At 36.2% G+C, this 13,593-nt stretch overlaps 1 protein-coding gene across 1 annotated transcript in view; it reads left to right on the forward strand.

The window, feature by feature from the left end:
* Positions 1–13,593, forward strand: part of MIB1 (MIB E3 ubiquitin protein ligase 1) — a 126,741-nt gene that overhangs the window by 37,014 nt on the left and 76,134 nt on the right. The window contains exons 7-9 of the mRNA XM_053902495.1: positions 3,232–3,415; positions 11,556–11,700; positions 13,250–13,383. Of these exons, the coding sequence (XP_053758470.1) occupies positions 3,232–3,415; positions 11,556–11,700; positions 13,250–13,383 (463 nt within the window). The remainder of the gene's footprint in view (positions 1–3,231; positions 3,416–11,555; positions 11,701–13,249; positions 13,384–13,593) is intronic.

Here is a 13,593-nt window from a genome sequence, read left to right on the forward strand (position 1 = left end):
ACAGTGGAATCTTATTCAGCCATAAAAAGGAATGGAGAACAGAATACTGACATATGTATGCTGCAAATAGATAAATCTTGAAAATGTTATGCTGGAAAGAAGCCAGTCACAAAAGGTCACGTATTATGTGATTTCTGTAAAATATGCAGAATAACCAAATATGTAGTATCTTACTAATTATTGAGGGCCAGGGAGAGGGGTGAACATGGATTGATTGCTACTTGTCATGGAGTATTTTTCTGTGGTGATGAAAATGAAATTAGATAGTGCTTGGTGGTACAAGGCTGTAAATGTACTAAAGCCACCCAATTAAACACTTGAAATGAGGGAACTATATGGAATGTGAATTTTATCTCAAAGCTCTTAATAAAAAGAGGAGAAAATCTTTTAAAAAAAAAAAAAAAAAATTTTTTTTTTTTTTTTAATTTTTTTTTTCAACGTTTATTTATTTATTTTTGGGACAGAGAGAGACAGAGCATGAATGGGGGAGGGACAGAGAGAGAGGGAGACACAGAATCGGAAACAGGCTCCAGGCTCTGAGCCATCAGCCCAGAGCCTGACGCGGGGCTCGAACTCACAGACCGCGAGATCGTGACCTGGCTGAAGTCGGACGCTTAACCGACTGCGCCACCCAGGCGCCCCAAAAAGAGGAGAAAATCTTAAGTTCAGTTTAGTACATACTGACATTTAGTGTTACTTTTTACTAACATTTTGTGTTATCTTGTTTGTTGTTTGGAAATGTTAAGCTAAATTGGCATTATTACCTGCCAAATTCTTTCTTGGTCAGAACTTGGGCAGTAGTGTTAACAGTAACATAATATGAATTCTAGAAAATAACCTTTTTCTCTGTTCTGTTTTTTTAACAAGGATTTATTAAGTACTTATCCTGTATTAGCCCTGTGATTAGCACTGGGATTTCAAAGACAATTAAGACATGGTCCCTTGCTTTGCATGGGTTTCCTTTTTAGTTTGGATGGATAAAACCAGAAATAACTGCATTAAAATGTAATTGCGATAGGTGAGTATTCAGGGTATTCTGAAGGTACAAAAGAAGAGTGGTCATTTCAGGTAGGCAAATCAGAGAACACTTCAGAGAAAAAATTACCTTTGGAGTAAACTTAAAAGATGGACTCAGTTTTCACCAGGGAGGGAGGCACTGTAGGCAGAGGGAACAACTCGAGTAAGTACTGCCGTGTTTCAAGCACTGTAATAGGTCAAATAAATTTTGGAATATTGGGAGCAAGGTAAAAAAGCACTGATTGTAAGGCTAGAAAGAAATCTTAAAAAAATATTTAAAAAAAAATCTTTATTCTTGAGTGAGAGATAGAATGTGAGTAGGGGAAGGGCAGAGAGAGACAAGGAGATACAGAATCCGAAGCAGACTCCATGCTCTGAGCTGTCAGTGCAGAGCCTGACATGGGGCTTGAACTCACTGCAAGATCATGACCTGAGCCGAAGTCGGATGCTTAACTGACTGAGCCACCCAGGCACCCCTAGAAAGAAATCTTTGCATATCTGATTTTTATTCTTTTTTTTTTTTTTTTTTAACATTTTTTTTTATTTATTTTTGGGACAGAGAGAGACAGAGCATGAACGGGGGAGGGGCAGAGAGAGAGGGAGACACAGAATCGGAAACAGGCTCCAGGCTCCGAGCCATCAGCCCAGAGCCCGACGCGGGGCTCGAACTCACGGACCGTGAGATCATGACCTGAGCCGAAGTCGGACGCTTAACCGACTGCGCCACCCAGGCGCCCCCTGATTTTTATTCTTAACTGGTCAGAGACACTTCTTTCTCTTTGTGGTTGCTTTAGAAAGAAGAATTTATTTCCATGGTTACAGGAACTTAGTAACAGGTTTTTATATGTTAAGCCCTCTCATTTAAATTAAATAGAGGAAGATATAATAGTGCCATATTGTAAAAGCTTATTCAGGGAACCTTTTTTCTTTGGAGTGATATATAGGACTGGGGGAACAGAAATGGTAACAGCATTGAAAAATGCTTATGTGGGGGCGCCTGGGTGGCTCAGTTGGTTAAAGTGTCCAACTTTGACACAGGTCATGAACTCATGGTTTGTGAGTTCGAGCCCCACGGTGGGCTCTGTGCTGACAGCTCAGAACCTGGAGCTTACTTTAGATTCTGTGTCATCTCCTCTCTCTGCCCCTCTCCCGATCGCACTCTGTCTCTCTCTCAAAACAAAATAAACTTTAAAAAAAAAGAAAAATGCTTATGTGTAGCAGAGAAGAATGTGTAGCAGTGATTGCAGTCATGTGAAATACCCATGTATGACAAATTAAAACTAGATATTGTTTTTATCCATGAGATTATTAATGGTATGGAGAAATAGTACACTCTCTAGAGCCAATTTGGCTCTGTCGGAATTGTAAACAAATACATATGGTGATTAGGTGGCTTTTTAAGAATCACTAATGAGATACTGACCCTGTTTGCACAAAGATGTACATACGATGATGTTCTTTATAGTATTGTTTGTAATAGTGAAAATTTGGAAATACTTTAAAAGATAGTAGGAGAATGGTTAAATGCATTAATGTATAACCATGTAATGGACTGCTGTAGCCACTGAATTGAAATAAGTAGGTCTATTTCTGTGACATTGAAAACAAATCTTCCAAGGTACATTCTCTGAGAAAAAAGAAATCCCAGAATTTTATTTATATGTATGTATATATGTGTATATATGTATATATACATACATATAAATATAAAATATATAAAATCTGTCTATGAAAAAGGAAGCAACTCTGTATGTTAGAAGTATCAGTGCACTAATAGAAGATCACAGGGATACACAATGGAGTGTTTGTGTCCCAGTTTCATTAGATTTTTTTAATTGAAGTATAGTTGACACCACAGTGAGTATTTACACCTGATGGGGATCCAGGTGTGTTTGTGTGAAATGGAAATTTCACTTTCACTTTATATGTTTCTGAAAGGTTTTAATATTTAACAGTAATGTATTTTATAACAATTTTTAAAACATGTAAGGGGAAACTAGACAGAAGGATCGTATTAGGGTGTGAGATTACAGGTAAGTCTTTCCTTAAATATGTGTAATTATAAAAGGGAAAACAAATTGTTCAGGACATAATTGCAAAGGATTGCTTTACTGTGCTCATGTGTGAGAAATTTTTTTTTCCCTGCAATGTTTAAGAATGTTGTGTTAAAATTAAGTAAAGTTACCTATTTTGAGTTTTGACTTTGATTTTTAGGTGGACCTTCAATCCTGCCGTTCTCACTAAAGCAAACATTGTCCGAAGTGGGGATGCTGCTCAAGGTGCAGAAGGAGGTACCTCACAGTTTCAAGTGGGTGATCTTGTACAAGTTTGTTATGATCTGGAAAGAATCAAACTTCTACAGAGAGGACATGGAGAATGGGCTGAAGCTATGCTCCCAGTAAGTATATCTAAAATAGTTTCAGACTAGGAATAATAAAACAGTTTTAGACTAGGAATTACATTATACGTGTGTAGATTTAAAAAATATTTGAAGTTTGGAAACTAAATTAGCATAATTCTTCAAGAATTGTACTTGGGGGCACCTGGGTGGCTCAGTCAGTTTAAGCGTCCAACTTTAGCTGAGGTCATGATCTTGCGGTTCATGGGTTTGAGCCCCAAATTGGGCTTTGTGCTGACAGCTCAGAGCCTGGAGCCTGCTTCAGATTCTGTGTCTCCCTCTCTCTGTCCCTCCCTCAGTTGCACTCTGTGCCTCTCTCTGTCTTCATTGGCTGCTAGGCATACTTACGTCTTTTATTGTCTAATTTGTTCCACTTAAATTAGCCCAGGAAGGTCCATGTAGGGCTACGGTTAGTAGTGTTTTAAAGAGCTGTTACTGGAGAATGTAATGTAGGTGGAAGGTAACAGGGACTTCCCTGATACTTAATCCCAGAATGAGAGAGAGATGCTCATCCAGTTACTAGCAGTGCTGGACCACCACTGCTTGCCTTAGTTGGGGGCCTGCCTCTCTAAAACTTAGAGTATGAAAGAGCAACTCTGAATGTGTGCCTTCTGAGCTGCCTTTGCTCCCAAAGAGTTATGGTGTAATTTTTAATTTATTCATTCGACACATTTTTCACCAAATGTTCAGGAATAACAGAAAAATTTGTTTGTTCTGCCCTTTTTGCATCCATCCTCTTTCTCCATCTGTCCCTCGCTCTTACCTTCTGTCCCTTCCTTCTGTACTACTACCCGTTCTGTTCTGCTGCCCCCATACTTTCTTGCCCTATATCCCATTTCCTTCCACTTTGCTGTGTCCTCGTGTTTAGCCCTCCACTTTGCTACCCCTACTCCTTTCTCATCCAGTCACAAAATTTGTCCTGTTCTGGCCACCCCACCCCAGTCCCATCCCATTCAGTGCTTCCTTCCTTTACTGTGTACCTCCCCTCCCATCTCTCTTCATGTCTCATCCCCCTATCCTGTATTGTCTAGTGCTCTGTCCTGGCCAGCACCATCTCCTATTTCGTCTAGCCCTCTGCCTCCTCCCATCCTGTCCATTACCCCCTCCCTGTCCTTCATGTTGTGCTGCCCTTCCATCAGTCCATCCTTCCTTTCTGCCTTGCTCCCTTGGCAGATATTTTAGCACAAACAATGTACCTATTAGGCTTCAAAGATTTAGTAGTGAACAAAACACAAAGAAATCTATTGTTATGGTGTTTTCATTCCAAGACATTTCATAGTTTGCAGATGCTGCCAACATCATTTTTTTATTGTTTTAGGTAGGTAGTGACTAAGTGATAGTTGTCTGTGTTGCAGGAGCTGTATTTTAGAATTCTGGTGTCAAAAAAATTAAGTTCCATATGATCTTTTGTTTGCTTTTTTTAAAGTTTATTTTTAGAGAGAGTGCACATGCATGTGCACTAGTGGGGGGCGGGCAGAGAGAGAGAGGGAAACAGAGAATCTCAAGCAGGCTGTATGCTCAGTGAGGAGCCCAGTGCAGGTCTGGATCTCAAAACCGTGAGATCATGACCTGAGCTGAAATCAGTAGTCAGCTGCCCAACTGACTGACCCACCCATGTGCCTTTTGTTTGCTTTTGATAGTAACATTGGTTAAAAAATGTACTGATGTACTTTAAGCCTATGTTAGTTAAATGGAATCTTTTGACATGTTTTATATGAGATACATATATTATTTAAGATTTTTTTATAGTCAAAATGTTTTTGTTTTTCCCCTTAGCAGTGACAGCTTATATATAGCAGTGTATGTCTTTTGTGTGCCCAGTTATTCTAAGCACTGTGCTAAATGATATATATATATATATATATATATATATATATATATACACACATACACACACATATGTGCACAGACAAATATGTGTACACACACAAACACATACACAGACTTTGTCATAGGAGCATTATAAGCAGATGGTTGTATGGCATCTTTATTTTAAAGATGAGGAATCAGAGCTAAGTTTCTGAACTGAAGTTTGAACTCAAATCTGTTTTACTTCAAAGCCTAAGTGCTCTATCTCCCATAGTAAGCTTTTATATAAGCAAAACCTGTAGCTTATAGCTAGAGGGGAATTCTTGGGTTCCACTGGTGATGGTGTAGAATTTTAATTTTTCTAAATTGTCTTGATAAAAATAGTCAACAACTAGATTAGCATAACCAAAAAAAAAAAAAAAAACGGCACAAGCATCTATATTAAAACCAGGTGACAGAGTAGCCAATTGAACCCTAAAATATGAATGAGTAGTGAGAAAACACTGACAGCTACTGGGTCTATATCTGTTTGTCTGGCAGCAGAGAGAATTAATGGGGATCAGATAGACTCAAGAACAAGGGAGCTCCAATATAGCTAACAAGTATTCATTGGCTAGTATAGTAGATGAATGTGGAAACAACAGCTAAACCTGGGAGGGCTTTTGCACACCTCATTTTGGGGTGAGGGTAATAGGTCCATGCCAAAGTTTGAAGGGGCTTGAGCAGCCTGAATCTGTAAACTCTCAGAATGAATCAGCCATAGCTCCCTTTCTGGGCAGAGCCCTCCATTAAGGAGAAGGTGCTGGGAATAGAAACTAAATTGAGTAGGATAGAGACAGTAGGGACAGAGGAAGGATAAAAGTTTGAAGCGATCATAATCAAATCCCCATACATAATTATTGTTGAAAAAAGACAATAAGGAATAGCATAACTTCTCTATAGACAAACGAAAGTATAGTAGAAGATATCACAGAAAACTAAAATCTAATGATTCAAAATGAGCTAACAAATTAAAATGATAAAAGATGAGTGAAATGGATCATAATTATTTTTTAATTTTTATTTATTTTTAAAGAACTTACATACTTTTTTAATGTTTATTGATTTAATTTGAGAGAGAGAGAGAGAAAGGGTATGAGTGGAGAGGAGGTGCAGAGAGAGAGAGAGAGAGAGAGAGGAGAGAGAGAGAATCCCAAGTAGGCTCTGTGAGCTGTAAGCATGGAGCCCCAGGCGGGGCTAGATCCCATGAACCATAGATCATGACCTGAGCTGAAATCAGGAGTCAGACACTGAACTGACTGAGCCACCCAGGCACTCTGAAATGGATCATAATTAGAAATGAGGTGATAGAACTTAGGGAAGAATTGAAAAGGAAAGATAATTTCAGAAATGAGGAGTAAGCTTGATGCAACACATCAAATAAATATAACAGATAATGCCTTTAAGAGAAACAAGGTAAAAAGGAAGAAAATTTTTTAAATAAAAAAGGTAAAAAGTATTTCAGGGAAAGTGACAAATATAGATTACCTAATATATGTGTATTAGGAGTCCTTGCAAAAAAGGAAAAACAAAAGCCAAAGCAATGGACTGTAAAGCTACTAAAATTTGTAATTCCAGAAAGAATGCCCCTGAATTAAAAACTTTAAAGCTAAATATTAAAAGGATACATTGTATAGTTGGGAAAACTGAGAACACCAAACACTGAGCCATTTTCTGGTAAATAATTGAATCTTCAAGAAAAGAAAACAACTCTTTGGGTATCTGGGGAAAAAGGTCAAGTTTTACTTACAAAGAAAAGAAAATCAGATTATTGTTAAGGAAAAAAACTGATCTCTGTGCTTTGTGATCTCAGCGAAATAACATTTATTTAACGTACTCAAGGAACAAAAATGTAAGCTAAGAGTTTTATATATAACCAACTGACTTTCAAGTATAAAGGCTACAAGTTGCTATGAACATGTAAGAATTTATAGAATCTTGTTCCCATTAGCTTTTTCTGATTAATCTCCTAAAAAATGTTTCAGACAACCGACATGAGAGATATCAACTGAAAGCTGATAGTGATCATTAAATATGTATTTATTTGTTGAACTAAGATTAAATGATGGTTAAAGGAAGAGGTAGAGTCTGTATAATGGTTTTATGCTCTAACAACACAGATAAAATGTAACTTTATAGAGTATAACTCAAAAAATGGAGTGGGAATGGAGAGAGCATATATGGAAAGTTTAGCAAGCTGTTCGATTGCCTTTTAGTTATTATGTGGAACTAAATACTATTATTTTAAACCTATATATATGCATATTTTTTTTTTAATTTAAATTTAAGTTAGTTAACATACCGTATAATCTTGGTTTCAGGAATAGAACCCAGTGATTCATCACTTGCATATAACACCCAGTGCTCATCCCAACAAGTGCCTTCCTTTTTTTTTTTTTTTTTAATAATTTAACTTTATTTTTTATTTTTTATAATTTACATCCAAATTAGTATATAGTGAAGCAATGATTTCAGGAGTAGATTCCTTAATGCCCCTTTAAATTTTTTTTTTTAATGTTTTTATTTTTGAGAGAGAGAGAGAGAGAGAGAGAGAGAGAGAATGAGTGGGGGAGGGGCAGAGAGAGAGGGAGACAGAATTTGAAGCAGACTCCAGGCTTTGAGCTGTTAGCACAGAGCCCGATGTGGGGCTAGAACTCACAAACCATGAGATCATGACCTGAGCTGAAGTCAGACGCCTAACTGATTGAGCCACCCAGGCGCCTCCCAACAAGTGCCCTCCTTAATGCCCATCACCCATTTAGCCCATCCCCCTTCCCCCATCTCCCCTCTGGTACCCCTCAGTTCTCTGTATTTTAGAATCTATTATGGTTTGCCTCCCTCTGTGTTTTTATCTTATTTTTCCTTCCTTTTCCCTCTGTTCATCTGTTGTGTTTCTTAAATTACATATATGAATGAAATCATATATTTGTCTTTCTAAACCAAAATATTAGGGAGAAAGAAGGTAAGGGTAAGAACATGAATGACTAATTTCAATGTTGTACATTCTAGGGAACCAATTGACTCACTCTGTCTCTTTTTTTTTTTTTTAAGAGGGAATAAGGTTTTATATATATATATATATATATATATATATATATATGTATAAAATACTAGTATTATTGTAAGTATAACTAATTAGGACAATGCAGAGTTCATGTGAAAAAAAGCAAACAATGGAGGGATTAACCGTGAAGTTAAAAAAACATATTTCATATCTAAAAAAAGGAATATGGTATAGGGAGAAAGGTAGATAGGAGACATCTTTGAATATATCTTGTTTTATAGATTTGATTTAAAACTACATATATCTTTTATACAATTATTAAGCAAAATTAAATTCAAAAAGGAAGTTCCTAAAAGTAGAAAATAAAATGAAATAAATGAACCTAAATGTGTTTCCTGTTGGCATAACTGTACAGAGAAAAGTACAGGTGATTTTTAACACAGTTGTTTGTCTTTATATCTTTTTAGGAATAATATACACTAAAGAACTGCCTATAAAAAGGGATTTTTAACAATTTTCATTGATCTTGTTGTCTGTGGTAGTGCTAATATTATTATCCTGAGATTGTTTTATGTGTGATGTGACAAAAAAACAAAACAAATGAGTAGTTATATGATAATTTTCATTCTGTTATCCCCAGTGACTTTGAGAACCAGAATGATCAGAGTGGGAAAAGGAGATATGAATGTAACATAGAAGAGGCTAAGTAAAAACCCTGTAGTCTTGAATTTGAATTGGAAGAATGTTTGAACTTATGATTTATTTTATCTTTAAAACAAAATAAAACATCTCCTCCCCTTCCCCCCCACTATTTCCTAGCTTTGTCCATGAAAAGACCTAGAAACAGTAACCATTCTAATAACAATACCAACCTTAGTGCCCAGATTATAGTCTTTTTTTTTTTTTAATTTTTTTTTTTAACGTTTATTTATTTTTGAGACAGAGAGAGACAGAGCATGAATGGGGGAGGGACAGAGAGAGAGAGGGAGACACAGAATCAGAAGCAGGCTGCAGGCTCTGAGCCATCAGCCCAGAGCCTGATGCGGGGCTCGAACTCACGGACCGCGAGATCGTGACCTGAGCTGACGTCGGACGCTTAACCGACTGAGCCACCCAGGTGCCCCCAGATTACAGTCTTGAAATAGCCTTTCCCTCTGTATAGAAACCAGTCTTTGGAGAAATGGCTAATTCTAGGTCTTTGGAAGTGAACAAGATGAGTCTCATACCAGGTAGCAAGGAAGCTATCAAAGATTTCTAGGTCATGTTAAAAGGATCTAGCAGCCAATTTGAAGTGTTTCTTATTAAATACAGAGAAAGATGAATTTATTAAATTATATCAATTAGCAAAATTCAGATTGTAAGAAACTTTATAGGACAGTTGACCCTGTTTCTTCAACAAATAATTGGCAAAGAAAAATATATGTATAGACTTTATTGGAACTTGATTTAAGCATACTGAAGAATTTTATCATTTATGAAGCAATTGGAAATTTGAACACTGGTATTTTATGATATTACAGAGTTGATAATTTTGGGAGGGTTGGTAGTAGTATCAGGTTTGTTTTTTTTTAAAGTTTATGTGATGAATAGTACAGGGAGTAACAAATAGGTAGGGGAGAATAAGATTGGCCATGAGCTGAAAATTGTTAAGAGTTGATGGGTATACAGGGATTCAATATACTATTGTCTTCTTATGTATGTTTGAGACTTTCTATAATAAGCAGTTAAGGGGGAAAACAAGGAATGCAGCCTCATAGAGTTTGAGAGGATGGAAAATTCCAAGAGGAAATGTGTAATGAGAAGTTAAAATTGGTGTGTGTTGGAGGGCAGAGAGAGGAATAAATGGGGCTATAGAATTATATTTTGGAGTCTTTGGAAATAAGGTGATAGTTGTCAGAGTAGATTACATTTTTAAGGAGGAAGAGTAAAAAACTAAGGAATAAAATTTGGGGAAGAATGAATAGATTTAGGGATCTGAAAATGGACAAGGAGCCAGTGAGTGAAGAAAGAGAAGGAATAGGCAGAAAGGTTAGACTGTCATTCAGAAATCAAAGGAATAGTTTCAAGAAGCTAGGGTCCAATGCTGTGGAGAGATCAAAAAATAAAGCACTCAATCAAGGGCAGTTTACTCTGTGTTAGGAAGTAGTCAGATGTTGTCAATATTCTAAACTAATTTTCTAGTATTGTAATTTGCTATTCTCTTGTGCTGAAGAGAATGGGTTTTGGACTGGAGTTTGAAATGGAGCTAATAGTACTTAATTTTCAGGATTTTATGTATTAGGTAAGTCAATATGTATAAAGCTCTTAGAATACTATCTGCCACATGGTAAGAGTTGCCGCTGATTGTGTTCTGAAACCAAATGCCCCTTTCCCTGTATATTTAATAAGCATGTTATTTCTACCTACTTCTGTCTTGGAATCAGTACTGATTCCCATTTTGGTTTAAGTAATTTGTTTTAGAAATCAGGTTTTATTTTTTTAGGCTACATTAATGATGGATTTTAGAGTATTTAATTTACAAATTCTCAAGATGTAACATAAGATTATGGGATTAAAAGGTTGAATATCAAAAAGCAAAATTTTGTGAACTTTTATAAATGATAGACTGTCATGATATTTTTGATTTTATATTCTTTTTTTTTTTAAGTTTATTTTGAGAGAGAGAGAGAGAGAGCGCGTGTGCATGCACGAGCGGTGGAGGGGCAGAGAAGAGGGAGAGAATCCCAAACAGGCTCTGAACTGTCAGCATGGAGCCCAGTGCTGGGCTTGATCCCATGACCATGAGATCATGATGTGAGCTGAAATCAAGCGTTGGATGCTCAACTGAGTCAGCCACTCAGACCCCCTTGTTTTTATATTCTTGTGGAAGTATAGTAGTTTTGTTTATTAAAAATTTTTTTTAATGTTTATTTTTGAGAGTGAGAGACAGAGTGAGTGTGAGGAGGGGAGGGGCAGAGTGAGAGGGGGACAGAGGATCCGAAGCAGGCTCGGCACAGATAACAGTGATCCCCATGCAGGGCTCCAACTCACTAACCACGAGATCACGACCTGAGCCAAAGTCGGACACTCAACTGACTGAGCCACCCAGATGCCCTGTTTATTAAAATGTTTTTTAGGGATGCTCTTTAAAGTTTGTAAATAACCCATTTGAAAATGATTGTCCTTTAAATGTTTTTTCTTTAGTAAAAAAGAAAAATTAATACTTTAAACGTGTAAGAACTGGTGATCTATTTTTATGGTACATACTTTAGACTTGACAACATGAGCTAAAATTTTTTTTTTTTTAAGACTTTAGGTAAAGTTGGCCGAGTACAGCAGATTTATTCAGACAGTGATTTAAAGGTGGAAGTTTGTGGAACATCTTGGACATACAATCCAGCAGCAGTTTCCAAGGTGGCATCTGCTGGATCAGCCATTAGCAATGCATCTGGTGGTATGTTTGTATCATGTTTCTTTAAAAGTAATATGGTTTACATTAGAACCTTTGCTAATTCCTCAGTTCTCATGTACAGATAATGTCATAGATAATCTCACTTGAATGTCAACTAACTTCTGCATTTTCACTACAGGTGTTTTTTGTTTTGTTTTGTTTTTCTTTTTTTCATATGATGAACAGTTTTTGTTCTGGCTGAGGTATCCCCTGGAAAAGTTCCATAAGTAGGTACTTTTTCTTGGATATTATATCAAGGGTTAATTCAATATTGTACCCTTTAGTCAGAACTTATCACTTTCTTAGACTGTTTTATTCTCTTTTTATTTTCAGTGTTATTGCTAGCAGATGGCTTTCTTCCTGGATATTTTTACATATCGGCCATATTTCTTTCTTACTGTTTAATAAGAGTTATTATACATGCCACAATAAGTAGAAAACCATTTTGAAATGTGAATAAGCTGGATGCTTGGGTAGACTCATGCCCAAAGTCTTTCCTTCCTGTGCTCCAGCTTTATATACATAACCTCAATTCATTTTAAAACAAATTACTGTGTATTAGCATTCAGAAAAGAAGGTAGAACCATAACTATAAATTATAAGAAAGTAAAGGAAAACATTGGGCGACCTCCAGTTTTATTTTGTACTGCTTTCTACTTCCTCTACTGCTGTCTTTTCTTTCCTGTTGTAATTTGCTAGTGTACTTAAAGTTTGAATTAGGTGGTGTTATTTTTACCTTTTGGTTAGGTGGCATTACAACCAACTGGCTACTACAAATTGAAAGAGCGAGGGATGGTTAATATCCTACTCAAATAATGTGTACTTGGTGGTGGTCCACTTGGTGATTTCTTTGCTTTCTACTAAGTAGATCTAAGAATTAAGGGATGGTACTGGGTAATGTCTCTACTGATTAATGCTATTTAGAAAAAATATCTTATGACAATGAGCCTATATAAATATGCCCCTAGTTCTTTTTTGTTAGTCAATACCAATCAGTTGGCACCTGTTGAAGTATGTTGTTGGCACTTAGATGACCATTTTCAACTGAAAATTGGTTTGTCCCTAAAACGTTTCCCCAAATATTATAGAGAGTACGTTGCTTCTGAATCATAATCATTCATTTGTTGATTTATTCTAAGGTCTGTAGCATTGAGATCTGAGAATTGATGTGATATGCTTAAAACCTGAAAGAAAGTTTGTATTGTTATAATACTCCCATTGTAGTGTTTTTATTTGTGATTATCTTTGGTATGGCTTCTAAATCTTGAATTGTTACTTGTCTCTAACTCTCTACTTTTTCTGAAGTTATAACTTGAAATACATGAATTGGAGAAAGCTGGGAATACTTATGGTTCGGAATTTAATGCAGCTTTCTATGGTAGTAATTATAACTTGCCTGGGTAATATCTGTAGTAGCGTACAAAAATAACACTGATGATAGAAATATTAAAAAAGGAAAAGTATGTGTTCTAGATGTATGGGTAATGCTTCTCTGTTAGTAGTTAAGGTTTGAGATCCTCCTATGTTAGCAGCTTTATTTGATGCTTTACAGAAAGACTCTCCCAACTCTTGAAGAAATTATTTGAAACCCAAGAATCTGGTGACCTCAATGAAGAATTAGTTAAGGCTGCTGCCAATGGAGATGTTGCTAAAGTGGAAGATTTGCTAAAAAGACCAGATGTGGATGTGAGCATTTTAAAAATTATTTGAAGCATACACAAAAATAGAATAGTATAATGAACATTAGAGTTCAGTAATATCATTTAAGTTCAATTAATTTCCAACTGCGCTTCATCTATTCCTTCTTCCTTTTTTTTCTGAGGTATTTTAAAGACACTGGACATCATTCTTCAGTGTACTTTTCTAAAAGATCTTGACATTTTCTTATTTTAACAT

The sequence above is a fragment of the Panthera pardus genome, unplaced genomic scaffold (assembly GCF_024362965.1).
Source record: "Panthera pardus isolate Hobbes unplaced genomic scaffold, ASM2436296v1 HiC_scaffold_15, whole genome shotgun sequence".
NCBI classification, from domain to species: domain Eukaryota; kingdom Metazoa; phylum Chordata; class Mammalia; order Carnivora; family Felidae; genus Panthera; species Panthera pardus.